Source organism: Sceloporus occidentalis, unplaced genomic scaffold (genome assembly GCF_023333645.1).
Source record: "Sceloporus occidentalis isolate IW3139 unplaced genomic scaffold, rSceOcc1.0.p SCAF_8, whole genome shotgun sequence".
NCBI lineage: Eukaryota > Metazoa > Chordata > Lepidosauria > Squamata > Phrynosomatidae > Sceloporus > Sceloporus occidentalis.
In genome coordinates this window covers 13,750,176-13,774,748 of record NW_028316988.1, presented here as the reverse complement: position 1 = coordinate 13,774,748, position 24,573 = coordinate 13,750,176, and the positions used below count along the sequence as shown (strand labels likewise).

Below are 24,573 nucleotides of genomic sequence, written 5' to 3'. Positions count from 1 at the left end.
GAGATTTCGGTGACTCATCGAGGGTCCTTTTGGATCTTCCCCCCCTCAAAATGTTCCAGCAGGCTTTTCCCATCTTCTTTTGCAAAGGTCAGGAGATGTAAGAGCAAGTCCAGTGGATATGGAACGCAGGGTGTGTTTGGCTCAGAAATCTTGGCCATGTTCACCCTTAAATGTCCCCTCCTGGTATTGCTGTCTCTTGGGTTGCCAACTTTCTGAGCACAGATGCAAGATCTAGCTCAAAGATGCAAGATCCATTGGACCTGCTGACCAGGGGGTTCTGGGAGATTTGGCCCTATAACTCTAACTTTTCCAAGCTCTGCTTGGTTCAGACTTGATGGAGAGCTTCCTGTGGTTTGTTCTTGCTGTATAATCAGAAGGTGATCAGATACAATTAGATGGCATGAACTTCATGTGTTGCTGTGTGTCGTGTGCCTTCAAGTCATTTCCAACTCATGGAGACCCTATGATGAACCTATCACAGGGTTTTCCTGGCAACTTCAATTTAGGGGATTATCACAAGTTAAAGTCAACTTCAGTTAATGGGGCTACCACAATAAAGTTGACTGCAGCTGAAGCTGAAGTCAACTTCAATTTATGGGGTTGTCACAAGTTGAAGCTGCCTTCAACTGAAGTTGACTTGATGGTTGTGAACAACAACAACAACAAGCCACCTTGAGATCCCAGGTTGCAGGGAGAAGAGCAGGGTGCAATTAAATAAATAACCCATCTACTTACCGGTTGCCCTTTTAGTCCTGGATCTCCAGGACTTCCAGGGAGCCCCATTCCACCCAAGGGACCTCTTTTCCCTGAGGGGCCAGTCTGTCCAGGCAATCCTGTTTCACCCTAAAAGAAACCAGGTGGTGGGGGTAAAGAGAAAGGAGAGTGAATATAACTCAGAGGTAAATTGAAGGGAACATCAGAGCCATTTCGGTTCTGTTGTGGTGGTGGAGGGCTTAAATCTGACAGATAAGAGTCCATGTCCAGGAGAAGGAGATGTACTTAACTTGCAAGTATCTTGCAAGGACTTGAGACTCAACTTGAGACTTGAAGGTAGTAGAGTCCTAAGACTTGCCTTGAGATTTGGACTAAAAGATTTGAATACATCACCAGCTTATCTCAGATGGATCTTACTCCCAGCATGCAAAAAACATCAATATCAAAGTCCTAGCGGTCAACCAGTGGAACATTGCTTTGGACTACTGGTCTGTTGTGCTCACTGTGATCACTAGGGGTCAGCAATGAATAATTCAACCACTCCATGTTAACCAAAGAGTAATTGAATCCATATTCATTCCACAACCAACCTTGTTGGAATCTAATTTCTGAAGGTAGTTTAAAACACACACAAGAGCAACCAAACAAATGAACTGAACCGGCCTGTATCACAGCATTAAGGCTGCAAACCTGGGGGGAAAACCAGGAGCCCTCTCCATTTTTCAGGGTCGTAAAAATGCATATTCAGATACGTACAAAATACGAATACAATTTTGTGCAAGCATGTGTTGCAAAATAATACAAATTTCCATGCATTTTGTTTTTAAACTTACAAACTGATGGGGAAGCAGGACAGACCTATGTATGGCCGCATGCAAAACTGATACGGGCAAAAAATAGACGGACGGGTCCATCCCTAGTTTTTGGACTGCAGCCCTGCCTTCCCAAATTCAACAGAAGAAAGCTTTCCAAAACCAACACGCGCGAAGGCTTAAGAGCATCAGACAGCGATGTCCTTTGCCCACATGACAGCACTCTGGTGCCATTCCAAAGCCTGCAAGTTGGCCAGGGTTGTAAAGTAAGTGTATGACAGCAAAAACCAGCGGGAAGGGAACCAACCTTGAATCCTGGGGGTCCCTGAGCTCCTGGAAGACCGAGGACACCGGGGCTCCCTCTTTCCCCCGACTTCCCTGGCAGGCCTTCTTCCCCGTCCTCGCCTTGTTCTCCCTTACAGAGGGGGAGAAGAGAAAGAAAGCTCAGTTCTGTCTGTCTGTCTGAATATCTTGGCAATACAAATTCTGAGAAACAATATATCACAGAAGCAGATATTGGAAAGAATGGATGTGAAGACACCTATAATGCAGCAGTCAAAGGTGTCATTCTGGGAGAGGACACGGACAGGGCCTTCTCAACTATGGCACCTCACACTATCTATTTATACTCTATCCCATTTTTCTTTCAAAATTGCAGCTCACAATTTAAAAGAGCAATATAATATCAACTTATATCCCACTTTTCCCCATCCCAATGGCTCTGCATACAGAAGTGGCAGTATGTGAAACACAACTTCTGGGTCATGATGATGATGATGATGATGATATTTATTTATATCCTGCTTTTTCCCAACTTTGCAGCTCAACGTACAAAAAGTGAGCATTAAGGCTTGGAGGTGAATGCTTTGATTTTGTAAGGTACACAAAAAGCATATTTTTAAAAACCCTAGATGTATGCAACTATAGGTAGATCAGCAGCACTAGAAGTGCGAGTCGTCATATGAATAGGAAGGCAGGGCTCCACTGCAAACTCTCATGCTTACCTTCTGGCCGATGGTGCCATCTTTCCCAGGAATCCCGTCCGCTCCAGGGGTGCCTTCCTGCCCCTGCCTTCCAACCACTCCTCTAGGCCCTGGCAGTCCTACAAGACCCTACAGAGAGAGAAATGAAAGCATGTGTGTCGATGTACCTTGGAGACCAGGGTTCAAATCTCTGCTCGACCATGAAAACCCACTGGGTGACCCTACTCTCTCATCCACAGGGGATAGCATTAGCATTTATTTGCCTTTCTATACTGCTTATCAGTGAACTCAGCACTCTCTAAGTGGTTTACAATCTGTAAGCCATTTGCCCCCCAATAATCTGGGTATTCATTTTACCAACCTGTGAAAGGATGGAAGGCTGAGTCAATCGAACTCACAACCATGTGGCTGCAGTACTGGCATTTAACCACTGCGCCACCAGGGCTCCTGGATGGCAATGGTAAAGTTCCTCTGAGGAAACTTGCCAAGAAAACCCCGGGATAATTCCTACTTAGGGCCATCATAAATCAGAAATGGCTTGAAGGAACACAATACACAACAACAAGCCCTAGAGACATGTGTGAGAAATTTTGCCTCCGGATGGCCATAGGGAAGTGATAACTCTGAGCCAGAGGGATCTGTAGTCTGATCCAACATGGCTCTTCTTGTCTTCCTATGCATGTCATGGCAGACCAGAAGGAGATTGTGAATTTTTCAAAGCTTGCATGGACAGCCAAGCTGTTTTGTTGATCCAACCAAGCATAGACTGGAAGGGGGTCAAGATCTTGGGGAGAGTTCAGGAGACCTGCATCTCACCTTTTCAGGCACATCTACCTACAGTTATGTCAATAGGGAAATGCATGGGAAGAACCATGAAGCATGAATGCTTTTATCACCTACCGGTGAGCCTCTGCTGCCCGTGACACCCTTTCGCCCTTGCTTGCCTTTCTGACCCTTGAAAGGAAAAAGAAAGAAAGGATGAGACCAACATGGCTTATGGTCCCAGGAATCTCCCATATCGCAGCCACGTTGAGGACAGCAAACTATTAGGACATTATCAAGCCCAACCAAGCATGGAAATGCAGGCTCTTTCTGTCACATTGCTCTTACTATGCTGCCTTTGGATCCTTTCAGCCCTGGTTGGCCTGGTGGTCCTGGATGTCCCTAAAAGAAGGAGAGCGCAAGTTAAAGAAAATACTTTTGACGTTGCACTCTAGCAGATTTTTTTTTCATGGAGTACAAAAAAGATATGTATGCCATGCTTGGAATGATGGCTCTAGCCATGCGAAACCACTTAGGGCAGGGCTAGGCAGTTCTGACTGTGGGCTGCCTGCATTGCTTTGGACCTCGATGTGCCAAAATGTGGCCAAAATGGAAGGCAGAAGTGATGTGACATCACTTCTGGTGTGCCAAAATGTCCAAAAATTGGACAAAATGGCAGTCGGAAGTGATGGCAACAGGCATTTGGGATAGGATCCAGGCCCTCCCTGCTAACTTTGCTGAAGAGCAAATCCCATCAAAGACCAGGAGATGTACTTCCGAATAGAAATGCAAAGAAATGTGCATTTCTGATGGGCAGAGGACACACTTGTTATATCCTCGTCTGAGGACCTATTTTTGCATATGCGCTCCTGCTTCATATACACATGGTACAAGTGCATACTCCTCATCCAAGTGCAGAATATGTCCTCCAAAGGAAGAACATCAACAAAGGTATAAAGGAATCCTGAACCGCTACCTGGGAAGAAGATATTTCTAGCACAAGCTCTTGCAGACCCCAGTCTTCATTAAGATACATGGACTGAGTCCATGAAAGCTTTTGCTAGAAATGTCTTCTCAAACCACTCCTGGATTCCTTGGGGTCTTTTTAAACACACCAACATGGTTTTCTCTTTAAATGCAAGAGTCCAAAAGGTTTCTTACAGGTAAGCCTTGCTGACCAGGTTTTCCTCTTTCTCCACTGAGGCCTTCTTGACCCTAAAAAGAAGCAAGAGAGAAGATCAAAGTTACTCTTCCACCTGAGATGTCCACCGACCATAAGCAAAACTTGCCATGATGACAATCCCGTTCCAGAAGTGCTTAAGCCAGACGGATCCTATATCTAAAATCAGTCTCAAACTCTGTATCTCCAAATTCTGGATCAAGCTTCTCACACACCCTGATTTTAAGTACTCGATTCTCCATCTTTGTTTACTTTTGAAATACTCTAATAAGTAACAACAACAACGTATTTTCTTGGACCACTTTAAAGAGTGATGTGGGATGAGTGACTTTTTAATGTATTTTCTGTAGATACACTTTTATTAGTATTTAAAAAAAACCAGAGAAAACATAAGTAAAACATTATAACACCACACACAGCATCAAACTCATACAGACGGACAAAATGAAAAAGAAAACTTCCTAGCTTCTTCATATCCCCCCCGTACCCTCGTAATATTAAAATCATACTTCTTATCTTTACTTAACAGTTCCACACACCCTGCAATATAAATCATATTGCATTTCTTATTTCCATCAAACCAACCAAAACAAGATTCCTTACTGTAAAAGTAAGGATGAGTGACTTTTAAGAAATAGCTCTCCAAGGAAGGTTCCTAAAGAGCTAAAGTCCATATGGCAGGCCAAATATGGAGAACCTCTGTTTTGAAGGACAATGGAGCTGCATCCATACTGCAGAAATAATCCAGTTTGACACTACTTTAACTGCCATGACTCAGGGCTGTGCAATTCTGGGAACTGTAATTTGTTCTGCCGTCAGCGCTATCTGAATAGAGAAGGCGGAATATCTCACAAAACTACAATCCCCAGGATTAGATCGCATTGAGCTAAGATGCAGCCCAAGTCTAATTCCTCAGCATCCCAGAACTTCACAGAGAACTTTTTTTCCCAAGATGGTTAATTTCCTAACCAGGTATTTGGAGAAGGACTCACAGGATAACCAGGGTCTCCAGACTCTCCCCGAGGGCCTCGGTCCCCAGGCGGACCCTAAAAGGAGAGCAACAGAAAAATGCAAAAGCAACATGAAACAGCAACCTCAGCCCACCCAAATCCCTGTTTCATGTTCTGTCTATGATAGAGAGCGTAGTTTATAGCCATCACCAAAGGCAGGGTCTTTTCAGTGGTGGCTTCTGATTATAGAAATAAGCCCTCTCCAAGAAGATACTTTTCCAACACAAGGTTAAAGGCTTTTTCAGAGAGTGTCAGCGAAGGAAGTTTTTTGTGGGTTTTTCAGGCTATGAAGCCATGTTCTGGAAGAGTTTATTCCTGACGTTTCGCCAGCATCTGTGGCTGGCATCTTCAGAGAATGCTGGCATGGAAGAGAGTATGTGTGTGTGTATGTATATATATATATATATATATATATATATATATATATATACGGTATATACCCAGAGTCAAAAGGAGATATATATCCCACTCCTTCCATGCCAGCATTCTCTGAAGATGCCAGCCATAGATGCCAGTGAAGCATCAGGAATTTCTAGAACATGGCCACATAGCCTGAAAAAACCCACAAGAAACTATGGATGCTGGCCATGAAAGCCTTCGACTTCACATCTAACTGACACCTTTCCTTGCGGAGCCAGCTTTCTGCTTGCAGGGAGTTTTATTTATGGGGAGACATCAATAATGCCCTATGAGTACCTGATGTAGTAAAGTCACCACAATACTCCCACATCCCTTCGTCTGCTGTGAGTCTAGGACACACAGTTTGAGGTAACTTGTGGAACAACTCATTTTATAAATTTAGTACTGGGTAAAACAGAGCCAGTGCAGCGTCATGGTTTGACTGTTTGACTACAACTCTGGAAACCAGGGTTCGATTCCCTGCTTCAAGTCGAACCCAGGTCTCCAGAGTCACAGTCCAATACTCAAACCACACTTGGCCATGGAAACCAACTGGGTCATCTTGTGCAAGTCACAACCTCTCAATTTCAAAGGAAGGCCATGGCAAACCTCCTTGGAACAAATCTTGCCAAGAAAACATCAGGATATGTTCCCCTTAAGGTCGCCATAAGTCGGAAAGGACTTGAAGGCACACAACAACAACAACAAAACAGATAGTTTACTCTGTCTCCAGGCGGTCCAGGAGGGCCCTCTGTCTTCCCATCGTCACCTTGTTCTCCCTGGAAAATAAGTTATAAATAAATAAGAAGGGTTAAAGCTAGGAGTAATTCATTCTTTTTTGCAATAATTAAGACATATTTTAAGTAACTTCCTAGGCTTTTGTTACATTTGCATCAGAGCTTATTATAACAGTTATTTTATTCCTACAATTCCAAGGACCTCCAAAAAAGACATTTTTTGCACACAACGAAAGCTAGTGGAATCCAAATGCATAGGAAGTTGAGCTGATGTCAGGAGAAGCATTCCTCCTAAAGTTTCCTTTTAATCCAAATATATACTTTCCAAGTCATACTCTTCAATTGTACCGATTTATCAGGGACAGTCCTGATTAACCCTCTGCCATCCCTAAAATATCCATGGAGTCACCATAAGTCAACAGGCAACTTAAAGGTAGAAACACACCGACTTTCTAAAAGAATATCATCTATCCACACACGCTGCCTCCCTCTGCCAAATTCACATTATGATCCCCTTCTTGAAATACACACTAACTAAGCATCAAACTCATGGACTGAACTAATAATCCTATGAATTATGCTCAGATGACAGTGGTTCTTATGAATGCATCAAGATCTTTAACAGATGGTCAAAGACTCTGCTGTACGAAGGCTGCTGAGTTGGAGAGTAAGACCAGATTACATTTCAGATCTTGGAAGGAATGTTTCCAAGTTGCGAATTAGTGGAGGGCAGGTCACAACCACACACACCCACTTGGTGGAATATTAGACTTAATAAAAGCCTGATGCAGTGCATGTCTTAGTCATATTAAGAGTGCTCTTTGGATTCATAGGCAAAACAGAAGGTGGAAGTGCTCCCTTTTCGAGAAGTCCTGATTAATCCTGTGCCATCCCATTTTTGCAGCCGCTTTTAAAATGTCCAAGCTTCTCACTCCTCCTCCCACTTTCTCCCTTGGTCCTTGGTTTACTTCAGTTGGTGCAAACCAAGTTCAAAATGCTATAAATAAATTATATTATTATTATTATTATTATTATTATTATTATTATTATTAAAATTGCAGTTAATTAGTTGAAGAAGCAGAAGAGGGGAGGAGGAGGAGGAGGAGGAGGAATCTTGCCTTTCCCTGTAGATTTGGGCAAAAGCAAACTGCTGCAGCTTCTCCTGGTTTCTGCATTGTTCCTTATTAATAACTTTCACCATCCTGACCGTATTCTGATGTTGCTCGGCCACATGTTTCCCAGTCTCCATTTGTAAAACGTTGGAGGGTAGACGACCCTATAGTATCAATTCAATACCATTCGACTAAGTTGCATAGAACCTGTCTATTTTACCTTTTCGCCTTTGGGCCCAGGTGATCCAATTGGTCCTGGGGATCCGGTGTGCCCCTACAAGAGAGAGAAAGACAATGCATTGGAATGGAGGAACCAAAATGGGTTGAAATCCATCTGACTTCTAGCAAACTAGAATATTTTTCTAAGGCAATGATTCCCAAACTTTGGTCCTCCAGATATTTTGGACTTCAGCTCCCAGATTAAGTTGGCCAAGCTGGCTAAGGTTCCTGGGAGTTGAAGTCCAAAACACCTGGAAGACCAAAGTTGGGGGACTACGGGTCAAGTGTGACTCTATGGTCAAGTTCCAGCTGATGTTAACCATAGAGTTGCACCAGAGGACTTACAGATTCCTAAAAAGGTGTTCTCTCATGTTTAAAAATAGTGTTGCTGTTGTTTTTAATTTGAGGTTTTTCCACTTTCATGGGGGTCCTGTGTCCCCGACCCCAGTGAATGTGGAAGGTCCGCTGTATAGCCAAATTTCCCCCATATCTGTGAGAGCCTTGAGGTGAATTTCCCAACCAGAATCCCCATTGGGTCAACAATTCTGGGAACCTTTCCAAGCTATGGCCAAACCCAAAGCGGTGACACAAAGGGACAAACCAAAGGGAAAACCTGAAGGGATAGAAATTAAGGAGAGCTATAAATACAGCGCTGAAAGGAATCTCTTGCCTGGTAGCCCTTTAAGCCAGGTTCTCCTTGGACGCCCATTCGACCTGGAGCACCCTGCAAGGAGAAGATAAGGTCAGCTCTGCCAATATCCAGTATCTTCTACTTTCTACCAGTAAGATTGCTCATTCAGTATTCCTGATGGAGAAAAGCCCTTTTTCTATTTTTCCTACCATCCCACTGGCTGGCTTTATCAAATCCCTGTGGCTTTGGAATGATGATGATGATGATGGTGATGGTGATGGTGATGGTGATGATGAACATCATCATCCTGAATACAATAACATCCAAAATCCACAAAACAGTGGCACCTTTAATCAGCCAAATGCACAAAATACATACTGCAAACACAAACATGCAAAATTGTTCAGAAAGAACAATGGGAGGCTTGGAGGCTGCAAAAGTCGGGTTCAATGACTGCAAAGTTTGGGTTTCAGGGCCACATAACCAGACAGAATTGCAAAAATAAAATCTATTGAAAAGAAGAGCAACGTGAAAATGCAAAGTAAAGCCTCGAACTTGCATATTGAGCATGTTTTCCTTTGGCTTACAAATGATACAGTTTTTTAGTGGCTGGGAAAAAGAAGATGCTTTAGCAGGTGAGGTGAGTCCCTCAGGTGGGCATTTAACAGGTAAACCACTAAAGGCAACAGTAGGAGAAACCTACCCCAGCATTAAATGCAAGGAACTCTCACTCTGTTCTCACCATAGCTCCTAGGGTACCTCTGGATCCTTTCGGGCCTTGAGTCCCCTTTGCGCCCATCTTCCCAGGTGGACCGGTCTCCCCAAGTTGACCCAGATGGCCTTTGCTGCCCTGTAGATGCAAGCGTAAAGATCAGCAATAGCAAACCTAGTCCCCAGAAACTCCCAATACTTTCAGAGACTTGTTTTCCCTTCTTGAGATAAATCTGTACATCCAAAAATGGAAATGAAAGGAGACATTCAAGAACATCCCCAGGAAGAAAGAGAACAGTGACAACCATACCTTCAGTCCGGTTTTCCCCTTTTCCCCTTGCCGGCCCGGTTTTCCTTCTGGTCCCTAAGGAAAGCAGAAAGAGGATTTTTGCACCATTGCACAACAGTTCTTTCTTCAAAGGATATCTGAGCACTTTTTCCTAACTGGATGCACCTGTTGCATGAAAGCCATCAAGCACAAAAGAAGAAAGAGAATAAGATGGAGAGTGTGCCAAGAGAGGGTGGGCAGGAGAGAGGCTATTAGGTATTTTCCCGTCTCCATTTCATCGCTTGGAAGACAGAAGCCGAGGGACTCCGTGTTATGATGACTCCTGCAGCCCTCAGGCGAAAGGCCAAGGAATTGGTGGGACAGAATGGAACAGCTGCTGGAGAAGACATGAAAAGAATGAGCTTGCATTTTGGCAGCGATGATAAAGAACTCCAGTTCTCAACAGGCTTTTCTTTTTCACTTGGTTGTATCGCATTAAGTCTGTCTATGCTTCTGGGCGCATTCAGCTCCAGGTCACAAGCAATCTGCACACCAGGGAAACCCATTATTCCAGGTCAGTGCAGACACACATAACCTAATTTCATCCCAAACTAAGCAGCATCAAGATTTAGGTCTCGGCTGTTATGGTGGCATCTGCTATTATTGCACTGAGGGCCACCAAGATTTAGGTCTCTGCTGTTATGGTGTCCTCTGCTATTATGGTGCTGAGTACCATCAAAATTTAGGTCTCTGCTAATGGAAGTTGCCCCACCGTTCCAAAAAGCTTAGCTTACAAACAAGAAAAGAAGGAGTGACATTGGATTCCAGATGTTCACAAAAGCCAATGGTTGGTTTTTGGATGCATTACCTGGGACGATTCCAAGTGAACACCTTGCGCCATCAAATCCTGACATTCAATTGAGGCCTTTTAGACCTCTTGGCAAGGTTACTCCTGATAGACTCCATCCCTACTCAGATAGTAGGCAGCCTTAAAGGGATAGATTAAGGCCTCAAGCTCTCCTTCCTCTCTCCATGAGTGCCTGATGCACTATAGATACATGGGCTCCAAGGACCATTAAGGTCTTGATAGGGCTCATGAATTTCAGGTTTCCCAGGTTTGGCAAAACTCTTGGCTTGGAAGCTGTCACAAACCATGGATTTTTTGGTAAGCCAAAACTCCTGACAAACCATGGCTTCAGTGTTTTTAACTACAAGCTTCCATGATCACACTACTCAAGCGTCCATGATCACACTGTGTAGAGTGATCATGGAAGCTTGTAGTTAAAAAAACACTTAAACACTTTGCAAGGAGTTTTGGTTTGCCAAAAATCCATGGTTTATGGCAGCTTCCAAACCAAGATTGAGACTCATGTTTTTCCAAACCTGGGAGACCTGAGTGGGAGATTCAGGAGTCCTGATTTTGGCTTGAAGATTGGTTTTATGAAAGAAGAAGTTAATGCAACAATAGGTCTCACATCGTCATGGTAGATTTAAAAACATGCAAAAGTTATCTTTAAAAAATGAGAATTGAGCTCCCTTGCTTTGCTGTAAAAAATAAAAATAAAATAGGGATTTTCTTGTTTCCCTGAACTTGTTGGATTGCATGACCTACGGACTCAGCAATTACTTTCCTGGAACTGTAAAAACTTTGGCTACTTTCATATGCACAGCATACAAAGGGCAGCGTATTTGGGGAAAGCCACAGCGCCCAGCAACAGCGAGCAACTGAAAACCCATCAGCTTGGCTCCTGCCAGTTGGCACAGGCTTCGTGCGGCTTCTGGCTCATGGATCATACTGGGAAGGGGGGAACCGAAACACTCAGTGCCTTACAGCGGAGGAGAAATGTTACACAGAGGAACATTTACTCAGTGGACACTACTGGATAGGATGGGTTATGCTCAGCCTCTGGCCAGTTGTAGCCAACAGCTGGCAAGGTGCTGAGGGTTATATAATGGAAGCTTTGGTTCACTCCGACCGCAGGAGCATGACTGACGGAGCCGCCGTGAATCAGACAGTGTGTTAACCGAGGCTTGGAGAGATTAAGGCATCCCTGTGAAAGAGGACGGAGATCGTGTGGGACGAGCACAGATCTATCCCCCACATTTGTCCTTGCCAATGAATGGGGAATATCTATATCTTGCCCCTTCCTGGATGCCCAGGATCCTTTTCGCCTCTTCTAGAATCCTAAATTTGGAAGAGACCCCCAAAGGCCAACCAATCCAACCCCATTCTGCCATGCAGGGATGCACAATCCAAGCACTCCCAACAGATGGAAACCCAGCCTCTGTTTAAAAGCATCCAAAGAAGAAGGCTCCAGGACACTCTGAGGCAGCATCCTCCACTGTCAAACAGATCAGTTCTTCCTAATGTTGAGGTGGAATCTCTTTTCCTATCTTTGAACCCATTGCTCCTGGTCCTGCTCTCTGGAGCTGCAGAAAACCTCCCATGCACCCATCCCTCAGCAAGATTGAGGGTATTTTTGCATCTTTTTCATGCCTTTGAGGGACATTTCTGGATGACTTTAAGGTACGATTTGTTCAGAGGGAGGTTGCCTCTGAGGCTGAGACAGCGTGATTTTCCAAGGTTAGTTTCCATGGCCGAGCAGGGATTTGAACCCTGGCCTCCAAAGTTGTAGTCTAACGCTCAAACCACTACACTACGCTGCATCTCCGCTAGCTTTCTTGAATCACAACAGCACATTATGAGAAGAGTCAGCAAAGACTGACTTAGGGAGGAAAAAGGGAGTATGGAGGAAAAGGAGGAGGAAGGCTGGGCATGACGGATCACCAAAGCAAGCAGACAAGTTTCCAAATATTCCAACTAGTATTTGGAAACCTCCTTCTCCATCAAGCAATAATGCATTCTCTATGGAAGCAACCTAAGCGTCCATCAATATATTATGGACCCTCCATGGGCCAACGTTGAGTCAATTTCATGGGTATTTGCTTTTAAAAATAACTGTTTGTACAAAACTTGTACTAAAAATACGAGACGGCACCATAACACCACAATAAAGACTAACAAGGGGAAGTGATTACAAGCAGGCAAAACTGTATTGGCTCCATAGTACTGCTTTGCTTTTTTCCAAAAGGCGTTTTAAAGGCATGCAATCCCTGCGTTCAATTTGGCACAAGGAGGCTGCAGATTCTGGTCTCGCCTACTGATCAGAGCTATATAACTTGATACGCTGGTTATGGAAAGGGGATGGTTTTGTCTGGTTTTTTAAAAAAACATTGATTATAACCGTTCTTCTGAAATGGAGGGGAGTTTTGTTTTCTTCTTATGAGGTCGCCATTTGGTTGCAAGGGAGTGAGGAGAAGTGGGGTCATCACTTGTTGCGTTAAGACCCAAGAAAGTATGGTGACATTGCAAATAAGAGGGAGCACAACTATAGAAAGATGCCAGCAAGGCTAAGCAACAGAGTAAAGCGGTGAAAAGGTACGTAATTGTGGATACTCACACGGATGCCTGTCAGTCCAGGATATCCAGGTGGCCCTTCTTTTCCTTTGATGCCTTCTTGCCCTTTGTCGCCTCTTTCTCCTTCCGGACCAGGTTCTCCTTTGTCACCCTGGAAAAAGCAAAATGGGGTGAGCAGGTCTTATATTTGCCCCACAAACACCAAGCAACAGCAGTCCTTCCATGTTTGATGGGAAAGACTTGCCAGGAAACACTTACAAGATTTAAAGGGAACCTGTGCATGTTCTTTGTTAACAATGCAGAAAAGGCAACTTGTTAAGCTGTCCACTGTGGCACTGCAGGCTACTTTTTGATTTAATAATAATAATAACAATAATATTTATGCCCCACCTCTCCATTAAGATCAAGGTGTATACAGTATTAAAACATTCAAATACAATAAAATACAATGCCCCCAAACCCACCCACTTGCCATTTACTTTTCTGTGCTTTACAAATAAAGTTCTAAAGTGGAAAGGCAAAGGCCAAGCTGAAACCTTGCAACATGCATGTAAAGTGTTGGTTTTCACACACGGCTCCTATAGCAAATTTGTACATCTTTGGTGATGTCTTAACTTTCCCACATAGTGAGTCCAGAATAATGCTTCTTTGGTTGCATGTGCACTGCAGAGATAATGTTATTTGACACCACTTTAACTGCCACAGCAAAATGCTATGGAAACCTGAGATTTGTAGTTTGTTGTGGCACCAGAGCTCTCTGGTAGAGAAGGCTAAATCATAGAACCATTCAGTTGGAAGAGGGCCATCCAATCCAACCCATTCTGCCATGTAAGAATACATAGAATCCTAGAGTTAGAAGGGAACCCCAAAGGGCCATCCAGTCCAAGTCTGCCATGCAGGAATACACAGAATACTAGAACATCTCACAAAATTATAAATCCCAGAATTTCATAGCATTGCACCATGGTAGTTAAATTTGCAAATTGCATTATTTCTGCAGTGCAGATGCAGCCTTGATGTCTGATCTACTGTTTTAAATTGCTGTTGAGTGAATTCATGGCAACCCTATGAATGGGAAACCTCCAAGAAACTCTACTCTGATCTTGCAAACCCAAAGCTGTGCTATATTTTGAAACATGCGCAAACTAGGTGAGATGCAGGAGAAAGCATTGGGTTTATGAGCAGGAAAGGGGTAACTGAGTAATGAATGCAGAGATTTATTTTATTTTTTGAAGCACGTCACAATACTTTTTTTTAAAGAATTATCTCGCAAGGAAGGGTTTGCTCAGCTCTGACACTTGATGATAGATAACTACAGAAAAGAGCAGCAAATTATATAGCTGACTGACACAACAAGGGTTTTTCTATTATCATTATTATTCATTTGGCAGGAGTTTCAAGAAAAGATTGACGTTTTCCTGGAATGGAAGCCCTTGGCTTCTATGATCATGGAGTCTATCTGGGAAAGAAATGACACAAAGGAAAGGAAATGCATTCTCGATGACCCTGCTAATAAGAAGGGAATGTTTTCTGATTTGTGTGGGATTCATCTAAGGGGGGACATTTTGTGGTCAAAATTACAAAGAAAGAGTTGCATTTTTACCTTCAGTCCATCAGGTCCTGCTGGGCCACTGTCACCTTCAAGACCAGGCTCACCCTGCAAAGGAAACAGAAATATTGCTGGTGCTCATTGTCACCATTTACATTCCCTCTGAATTACAATGTATTGCATTCATTGTCCGTAGATGTTGCATTTGTTGTCCTTAGAATTTCCCATCTGGAATGCCTCCAAGAACCATGCTATGACTCAAGTGGTGCATGGCATTCTTGGAAAACAAACATGTCAACCAGCAAGAGAGAGTGCTAGTTTAACACCACCATCCCAGTTCTTGAAATGCAATGGCAAGAAAAAGTCCCACCACTTTCCAGGCCTTGCAAAACAGGGGATGAAGCAGATATTGGTCTTCATTTTGAGACGAGGGACCTTTTTGGATCACGTGCCATTTTTAATGTTATTCATAGATAGTAATTCTACTCACGCGTTGACCAATAAGGCCTTGTTCTCCTGGAACCCCAAGTGGTCCAATGTCACCCTATCAATGGAAAAACAGAAAAAGAGAGGCTTTTTTTAGTTAACTTTATGCACAAGTGAATAAGGAAAGCTTGGAAGTCATGCATTCTTGCAACATTACTGAAATGCATCCCTTTTTTGTGATACTGAAGACATAATAGGAAAAAGGAATGTTTCCTTGACATTTTAAACATGTTGATTTCTTTCATTTAGGTTACGGGTGGAAATGTTAAAAGGTGCATAAATAAAAATGACAATAAGCTAACAAGGCAGTAATAATGTGCCACCTCCAAACCTTGCAACTAATCTTAGCGCATTACGAATTTCCAAAGCAACAAAGAACAGCAGCAAAGCAATAAATACTGAGTTGCAACCAACTTGCAAGCCGTTCTCACTAACATTGCCAAACTTTGCAATTGGTTTATCAAATTGAGCCTAAAGGTTTTTTAAAAAGTCATCCATTCCTCCACTTTCCTGCTTTGGAGAGGGCCTTGCTCCCAGTATGTTCCAGCTGATGGGAAGATGCAGGCAGTCTAAGCAAATAAAGAGGGATTTTGTTCCGGGGGTAAGTTAAGAAAAGGTTTCCAAACAGCAGGCACAAAGGAGGGGAGCTGAAATCTTAGAGTGGACCCCCGGGGTCTGAAGAAACAGTAGCTCCAGAGAAACGTCGGAAGGCTTGCCAAGGCAAACAGACCCATGGCGGGGTGGGAGAAAGGGGAAAAGAGCAAAAAGGAAACAGAATTTAATCCCCAAATACATTAGTCAACAGAAGCTCTTTACCAAATGAGGAAAAAAGAAAGAAGGAGAAGAAAGAGAGCAGAAAGCTGAGTCAGCTCATTGTCGTTGCCATTCTGTGCCTTCAAGTCATTTCCGACACTAAAGCCAACCTATCCTGGGGTTTTCTTGGCACATTTCTTTAAGGCAAAGTTGCCAAGGCCATCTTCTGAAGCTGAAAGAGTGTGACTTGCCCAAGGCCACCCTTACATGGATTCTTCCCATGCAACTGGAGCAAACTTTAAATGGAACTACCCCCCAAAAAAATCAGGTTTTGAGCAGCCTAGGCCTCATTCCCACTACATTTTAAGCTGGTTCACAAATCAGTTTGAAGCAGTTTAAATGACCCTGGTTCACATGATTCGGAGAGGGAGGCCATGCGCTAGACCCATTTTACCCACATCTATTTGACTCTGATTTTTTCCCCACATCTTTTTGGATAAATTGATTCCGCACAAGTGTGAATCAGATGTGGATCAGAATCAATTAAAATTTGCCCTTCGACCAGCTGGAGTGGGTCCATTTTGAATCGATTCATTCATCAATGTGAACCACAAGTGGGTTATGTTATTTTATTTTGCAGCAAGAAAATGCAATCAGGGTAAATGTAGTGTGAACCATGCTCCACTGCCGAACTGATCCATCGATTCGGATCCCAAAGTGATTTATTTCTAAGTGGGAATGTGGCCCTAGTCTTGCTGCCTCTTGCGTCTCCCTCCACCTGCCTTCATGCAAGGAAGCCTTTTTGCAGCAAGAACAAAAGGCACCATTATCTCTCCAGTCTGAAGTGGGCCATTGCATCAGGAATGGGTATGTGGACTTCCCTCCCCTTCCTTTTTACCTTCATGCCGGGTTCACCTGGAAGGCCACGCCGTCCAACCAAGCCAGGCGGTCCCTGGGGAACACAAAAGAAGAAGAAAGTAAGGCCCATTGTTAATGAAACAGAGCAAGATCAAAGCTGGATCTCTACAGCTGAATAGTTGGAAGAAAGAGAAGAGTGATGGTGCCATTGCTTCCCCTCACTTGGCTTTGGGATAAACAGAGGCTTTTCATCTCTATTGTACATTTCTCCTCCTCTTTTCGATTCAGGACACGTTGAGCAAAATATTAACCCGTTTCGAAGGCTCTACCCTCTTCCTCCCCAAATAATTGTTGCAAGACTTTTGTTCCTTCCTAGGATCGCTGAAGCAAACTGACACTTGGGGATTCACAAGGACTGTCGGGTTGCCCAGTTCCTTCTGAACTGAGGTGCAAAATAAATATTATTGAGGAAGGGACAGATTTTCCCAGCAGCAATCTGCTGTTGTAAGCTGACATAGTGCAAAGTATGGCTTTGAACGGGCAAATGAACCTCATTAGCTTTGCAAAAGATCCATCCTTTTTGTTACAGTCCACCATGAGTCTCAGAAAAAGTGGATCAGCAGGGTGCAAATAAAGTGATAGATGCATGGAGGGATACGTTACCTTATGTCCAATTTCTCCCAAAGGCCCCAGTGGACCTTGCACGCCTGGAGGTCCCTGAAAGACAAGCACACAATATTAAGCAAATGCATATATGCAGGACCAGACAAAAGCAGATTAACAGTGCTTCAACTGCCACAATTCCATCCTTTGGGATTTGTAGTTTGGTGGGGCACCAGAGTGCTCCGACAGAGAAGGCTCAATATCTAGCAAACCTACAAATTCCAGAATCCCATAGCATGGAGCCATGGTAGTTAAAGTGGTGTCAAACTGCGATAATTCTGCAGTGCAGAGGTAGCCGATGTGTGTGTCTGGTTGCCTTCAAGTTGCCTATTGACTTATGGCAGCCCCATGAATTTCATAGGGTTTTCTTAGGCAAGGAATACTCAGAGGTGGTTTTGCCAGTTCCTTCCTCTGAAATATAGCCTACAGAGAGTAGAGACTAGGTAAAAAGACCAAGATAATGGGCTATACTGGGTACTTGCCGGGTCTCCTGGAGGTCCTTTTGTTCCTTGAAGTCCAGAAGGTCCTTGGATACCCTGCAATAAAACCAGAGAATAAAGAGTCAAACCTCCAGGCCAGAATATAGCTTGTCACACCCCTGAATAGGGAGCAACATCACAGATTGTAAAGACTTTATAAAGGAGCAAAAAGGCACCTGAGAACTCAAAATGCCCCAGGAATTGAACCAGGGGAAGCTGCAGCTCAACAATGTGAAAGCACATGCTTTTTAGCCCTGAATTTAGGAATGGCCAGGTCAAATAGATACAACCAAAAGGAGAAACGCTGAGGTCAATTGAATTTGTTTAAAACCACAGTGGAAAGTGTGCAAGCAAGGCCAAAGTTTGGCAACCACCTGCTTTGTTTTGCTTTGCTTTGCCCATATTCCATCTGCAAAGACAGGTATAACAAAGTGAGCTGCTGCCAACTAACTAGACGACATATATTTTGCTGTATTTTATCCATAGTTTATATGGATTTCCTTCTCTAAGGGTGCCACCTTTCCCCTCTGTCACTGGGAACCCACCATGGCATGGAAGTGGCCATTTATCTGCCATGGGTTTTCTCCTCCTATGCCATCCTTGGATTGCTCTGCCCAACAAAAGAAAAAATGCATATTTTACTGTAAAGCAAGATGTGGTTTTAACTTACAGGAAAGCCACGTGGTCCAATCTCTCCCATCTCTCCCATCTTTCCCTGTAAAATACAAAGTTACAGTCATGAGTTCGAATCCAAGTGGAAGCATGTCTTAGTCAGCTGGTGGGAAAGCCCAAAGAGATGGCTGGTGTAACTGGGGTGAAAACCCAGCTGTCTCTCAAAGAACCTAGGCAATGGTAAGAAAAACCAGATTTTTCTCAAATACCTTTTGGGCTACAGTTTCCCTGGAACTGGAATCGTGCCATCCTCCAGATATTGCTGCACTGCAACTCCCAGCATCCCTCACCATTGGCTATGCTGGTTAGAGATGCTGGAACAAGCAGTCCAAGAAAACCTAGAAAGCAACATGATTCCCCTCCCCGCCCTGGAAAAGGGAAGAAAGGAACTTGCACAAAGGGTCCACGGTTTACACTTGGCTTCCTGACAGTTTGGAAAGAAGTCATAGTTAAGATTAGGCTAAGTCTGAGATAGACGAAGACTTTGCAAAAAGCCCAAAATCTGGTTTTGGAAAGCACATTTGTAGTTGCAGTATGCAGAGAGCCCTTGTAGCACCTTTGAGACTAAAGAAAGAAGTTGGCAGCATGAGCTTTTGTAGACTTAAGTCTACTTCCTCAGATGCATTTGGTGCATCTGAGGAAGTAGAAAAGTTTACAACAGTTCGTGCTGCCAACTTCTTTCTTTAGTTAGTCTCAAAGGTTAGTCTCTCCACATAGTGATTCTAAAGACTAACATGGCTATATGTTTGCATGTGTAGTTGCAGTTATATGCCTTCAATGTCACTCTGACCTAGGATTTCCTTGGCAAGGTTTCTTCAGAGGAAGTTTTCCATTGCCTTCCTCAGAGGCTGAGAGAGTGTGTTTCCATGACTGAGCAGGGATTCAAATCCCAGGATTTGGCTTTGGAAAAAAACTTTAATGGGTACCAATTGAGTGCATCACTTTTGGAATAATGGAAACATAAGTGACATACCTGTTGCCCATCGGATCCATCTTTGCCAGGATTCCCTAGAAGGCCCTGTGAGCGAGCAAAAAGAAAGAAAGAAGGAGAAATATATAAACATAGCCTTAGCTATTTTTGCATGCTGCCTCAGAGATCAGGAATGGAGAACTTGTCATCCTCCAGTAAGGCTGCAACACCCATTATTCCCTTCGCCATGCTAGGCAGGGGATTCTGGGGGTGGTAGTCTCCAAAAGTAATCCTCCCAAAACAGAGTTTCTACCTCTCTCCTGCTATTTATGGAAACTGGGCCAAAATCACCCTCTTTTCCGCCAGCCTCTGTTTCCATTCCTGTCGCAGAAGTGGCCTTCAACTCATCTATAAACTCCAGATCTTCCATTCATCTGGAGTGAATTTATGGCTGTCCAATCCTTCAGATGCACAGAAGCATGTCCTCAGATCTTCCTAAATACTGCCAAGCATTCTTAGCAAGGGGAAAAAACAAACCCAGAAGGACCAGGGAGACTATAAGACTTGGAAAAGAGGAGAAACCAAATGGAAACGCCAGTCCCGTCCCCCTTTCCATTCGCTCTGGTCCAATCCAGCTATTTATATTTTCTGACACCAATGGGATGGGTTCAGATATAGCAATCTGTTGAGCATCAAACGGAGGAGTGTTTGTCTGAAGAGGGGCCAAGCTTCACAAAATGCTGCAAAAAAGGGCCCTGGGTTGTTCAATTATTTATAACGATGGAAAGAATATTTATTCTTATTTGATTCCTGGCTGAAAGACATTCAAGTCTTCATCCAACATTCAAACTACTGATTTTCTAAACTAATACCAACATTCAAACCATTGCACCAAGCTAAGTCTCTCACAGAAAAAACAAAAACCCTAAGGTCCTATTTTCCTGTGCTTTGCAAAGGGATCTTGTAGCACCTTTGAGAGTAACGGAAAGAAATAAGATGCTTTTGCAGACTGGGATCCCTTTGCGTACTGATTTTTCAAACTAACACGACTGAACCTTTGAATTTTCCTAAAGAGTAAGTGGATAGGTTTCATGCCCAAGTCGGATGCTGCAAACCCAAGAACAAAAACCCAAGTTGGCACTCTTTGGAAGAAGTGGCAAGGAGATACTTACCTTGGCGCCTCGTGATCCTGATTCGCCCACTAATCCATCAGGACCCCGGGCACCCTGGGGAAAACACACATACATACATATGAATATATACCCACACATGTCCACCAAACATTTTAAAGAATTACAAAGGGAAGGAGAAGAGGAGAGTTGCACAAGTTGAATGAACAGCAGGTGTCTCCCTCATGCTGCAAATAATGGAGATCCTCCAGTCCTAGGATGTGGCATTTTAAAGGAGAAGGGTCCTTTGGAGCATTAAATGTACAGTCAAACGTACATTGTCTTGCTATATGCTAGGGTTTGGTTCCAGGATCCCAACCTCCACCCCATGGATACCAAAAATCTGTGGATACTCAACCCCCATTATATAAAAATGGGGTAGTAAAATGGTGTCCCTTATATAAAAGAGCAAAATCAAGGTATGCATTTTGGAATATACATATATGTGCGCGTGCGTGTGTGTGTATGGTTTAATATTTTCAAGCAGAGGATGGTTGTATCCATAGGTTAAAAAAATCTGTGGCTATGGAGGGATGACTGTGTATATATGCGTGCGAGCACACACTTCTAGAACATGGCCACATAGCCCGAAAAACCCATAAAAAACTATAATCGGGGTAAGAGTTTATCATTAGATCCCAGCTCACACTTAGAAAGTTGCTATTCAAAAGGGTCATTTGTTCTTGTTGCTTTTATACGACTAAATAAGCCAGCATTCGAACCCTGGTCTCCAGGGTTATAGTCCAACGCTCAAGGCACTCACACCACACTGGTTCTCAGACCTCTTGCACAAGCTCTTAAAGCTGGCAGACCAAAGCCTTGTGAGAAATGGAGAGGAAAAAAGGGAGGAAGTTGGAAACGGAGGAAATGGAGAGGGACAGGAGAGGAGAAAAGGAGTCAGGAGCCAAATTTGATAATAAAGATGCAGACTTGAAGCCAAAGGGGCAAAGGGCCAATATTTGGCCAAAGTGACTCCAGTCTGAGAGCGGGAGAGACGGAGGGGGCGGATAACACAAAGCCACAGTATAATTTCTGGAGATGTGTATGTGCAAGAGAGGCAGGGAGGTATCCAAATTGCTAAAGCAAGCAAAATTTAGAAATACATGGCAGATAACGGCTGCTGTGCATGGCCAACCCACGGCGGCCGATCACAGCAGGATCTTGCAGAGAGGGAAACTTGCAGGCCCCACGCGGATGGGCGAGAAGAGACGGTTGTAAAAGCACAAAAATGAAATTTAAAAAGGTCTCCCTATTCATTCATCCATTGGCAATCGGGTCCCATGAATCATCCACAGCTGCTCCAGAGTAAAAGAGCCACTGCAAGAAGAGGGATACGGATCTTCATGGATTTCGTTCTCATTGGCGAGAGCTAATCATTGAATTGGTTTTCTGCCTGCTAGAAAGTCCACAAAAAATTGTGCTGTTCTTTGACAATGTTTTGCGATCTGTGGCTTTCTGCAGAAGAAGAAGGTCTCCTGCCCAGAAAAGCTTGACTTTCTGGAGAGTAAAGAACATTCCTGTGCAGAAAAAAGTCACCTTTTCTGCACAGTAAAACCATCTTTTCTGCACAAAGAAGAAACCACCTTTTCTGCACTGGTCTCCCATAAAGTCCTAGTCCAATGCTCAAACATCACCTCGATGGCCTTAAACTAATCCAGATTTTTATCCATTGGGGGAAATCTGATCTTGCAAACCCCATCTTGCCTCCAGCCGGGTTGGTGACATTTTTGAACCACATGGACTTAATTCCGCTGAGGCTTTGGCGCATGAGTAAAAGGCTATGTCGAACACGGGCAGTTTGGGGGCATGTGTTTAAAATTAATCCTTCAGATTAAATTGTTTCACTGAAAAAGCAAGGGCGCGTTGGGAACAAAATATATCCTTTGTGGGGAATGGTACAGAACCGGCTTCCTAAATACCAAAGGAGGGGAGAAATACTGGGAGAATAGAGAAGAAAGACACAGCTAAATAGGAACCAAAGCTCAATTCTTGTAACAGAAGGAGTATTTTATCATTAAAGGTCTGCTTCAGGTTTTATTTTTGTCCACCCCACAGAGGTTGACATGGGGGGTCTTCTCCATCGGAGGGCTGCAGTTTCTAAAATGGAGACCTTCCCCGCTTCCACCGCTCCATCAATCTCTATTGTTCTTTCCCAATCAAAACCAGATTAGCCATTTGTTTGCCTTCAAAAACCCAAAACGCCTAATGAAGCATCTAAACAGGGATCAGCATGAATCCACAAACATCTGGCAAAAAGGCGACGTTCATGTCTTTTCCACTCTGATTTGAATTATGTTCTTGGATGTGGGATCAGAAACACAAGCCAGGCGGAGAAGGGCACAAATTGAAATTATGGCAAGGGTCTCATTTCCACTCCTCGGCAATGTAACAAAAACCCACGGCTTGTTCCTTGTTTGCAAGAGCAAATTAAGAGGGAGGACAGGAAGGACGGAGCGGCTTGGGTGTTCAGCGCATGTGGCTGAGAGGGATTTCTTCAAGTCTTTTACTCCAGATCTCAAGCCAAGTCTCAAGTCTCTACCTTTATATCTTAAGATAGGTCTCAAGTCCTTGCAGGATACTTTCAAGCCAAGACTCAAGTTGAGTCTGTAAAACCTGAGCAAGGCTCCTGAGGATAAGGCAGTAATGTATTCAAGTATTTTACCCCAAGTCTCAAGTTAAGTCCCAAATCTTGACCTACAAATCTCGAGTCTCCGGTTATTGCCAAATACTTTCCAGCCAAGTCTCAAGTTGAGTCTGCAAGGCCTGAGCAAAGCTGCTGAGGATAAGGCAGTGATGTATTCAAGTCTTTTACCCCAAGACTCCAGTCAAGTCTCTGTCTCTATCTTCAGATCTGAAGTTGAGTCTCCAGTCCTTGCAAGATACTTTCAAGTCAAGTCTCAAGACTGGGAGCCCATGGTCACAAAAGGATGGAGGTGGGGTATGTTTCTTGGAGGGAACAGCAAATGTGTTAGGCAGTGTGCTCAACCAGTTGATGTCTGTTCCCATGGCACGTCAGAGGAGTACTGCAAAGCTTTTCAAATCTTTAGGAGGATCCTTCAGCTCAGCCACAGAAACCCACTTGGTTTCTCTCAGCCTCTTAGGGTGGCAATGGCAAACCCCTCTGAAGAAACTTGGCAAGAAAACCCCGTGATAAGTTCACATTTGAAAGCACACAGCAACAACAAGAAGAAGGTGGTCCTACATGTGTTCTGGTTTTCTTCTATGAAATGTTGGCAGGTATGAGAATGAGGCCTCAAACTGTGAATATGGCAGTCTGTAATTCAGCCTTTAACATGTTGTTTGGACTTGATTTTCATAAGCAGAAAGATCCGCCGTAACCCAAATTTCACTTGCAGAGCCTCCAGTAACAATCCAGCCTTGGCCACCCAGACTACGAAAGAGCCAGACTTATTTCAGGATCCAGCTTTTTCCCTGCGATAAAGTGAAAAACTCCTGCTGGTCTTCGTAAAGTCTTTAACTGCCTTATTTCCACCTCATTAAAATAGCGTTTTTTGGAGAGCAGTTTTCCAAAATTAAAGGGTTCTGACAGCTCTGGGGCAAGGGAGGCCGGAAGTCTTTGCCACCGGCGCCATTCTGTTTTCTGGTCGCCTGCTTTGCAAAGGAGAGAAACCTGTGCAGTCTTTGTTTGGCGAAGCAGTAGCCAAATATCACACTTGCAGGGAACTGGCTGCTGGGAATGCAAACTTGGCTCCAAAAAATTTTTATATATATATATATATATATATATATATATATATATATGAGAGAAAGAGACAGATAGAAGAAGCTGCTGTTCTTGAACAGGATGCTGAAAGAAAAAGCTGATGAGATATTTCCTTATAGCTTCAATGCTTCTGTGTGCCTAGGACAACTGGAAATTTATACCCCAATGAGTGGAGATTACTTCTGGCCCAGAGGAAGCTGCTCCAGAATCATTCCAGTTTTAGGTTGTCCTAGCTTCCCATTGGTTTCCAGGCTCAAGCCAAGGTAGTCATGATGCTCTGAATCAAATCTGGGGAACATGTGGCCTTCCAGATGTGTCTTGATCACAACTTGATTAAGTTGCCTAGTGCTGACA

General features: G+C 43.7%; 1 protein-coding gene across 1 annotated transcript in view; it reads right to left on the bottom strand.

The window, feature by feature from the left end:
- The window catches only part of LOC149308000 (uncharacterized), an 85,251-nt gene that overhangs the window by 10,242 nt on the left and 50,436 nt on the right, over window positions 1-24,573 (bottom strand). The window contains exons 26-46 of the mRNA XM_089536841.1: window positions 20,499-20,552; window positions 19,390-19,434; window positions 18,415-18,459; window positions 17,748-17,801; window positions 17,266-17,319; window positions 16,643-16,696; window positions 14,996-15,049; window positions 14,560-14,613; window positions 13,000-13,107; window positions 9,581-9,634; window positions 9,302-9,409; window positions 8,599-8,652; window positions 7,930-7,983; window positions 6,583-6,639; window positions 5,444-5,497; window positions 4,433-4,486; window positions 3,620-3,673; window positions 3,410-3,463; window positions 2,531-2,638; window positions 1,834-1,941; window positions 736-843 (exon numbers count right to left, since the gene is read on the bottom strand). Of these exons, the coding sequence (XP_089392967.1) occupies window positions 736-843; window positions 1,834-1,941; window positions 2,531-2,638; window positions 3,410-3,463; window positions 3,620-3,673; window positions 4,433-4,486; window positions 5,444-5,497; window positions 6,583-6,639; window positions 7,930-7,983; window positions 8,599-8,652; window positions 9,302-9,409; window positions 9,581-9,634; window positions 13,000-13,107; window positions 14,560-14,613; window positions 14,996-15,049; window positions 16,643-16,696; window positions 17,266-17,319; window positions 17,748-17,801; window positions 18,415-18,459; window positions 19,390-19,434; window positions 20,499-20,552 (1,389 nt within the window). The remainder of the gene's footprint in view (window positions 1-735; window positions 844-1,833; window positions 1,942-2,530; window positions 2,639-3,409; window positions 3,464-3,619; window positions 3,674-4,432; window positions 4,487-5,443; window positions 5,498-6,582; window positions 6,640-7,929; window positions 7,984-8,598; window positions 8,653-9,301; window positions 9,410-9,580; window positions 9,635-12,999; window positions 13,108-14,559; window positions 14,614-14,995; window positions 15,050-16,642; window positions 16,697-17,265; window positions 17,320-17,747; window positions 17,802-18,414; window positions 18,460-19,389; window positions 19,435-20,498; window positions 20,553-24,573) is intronic.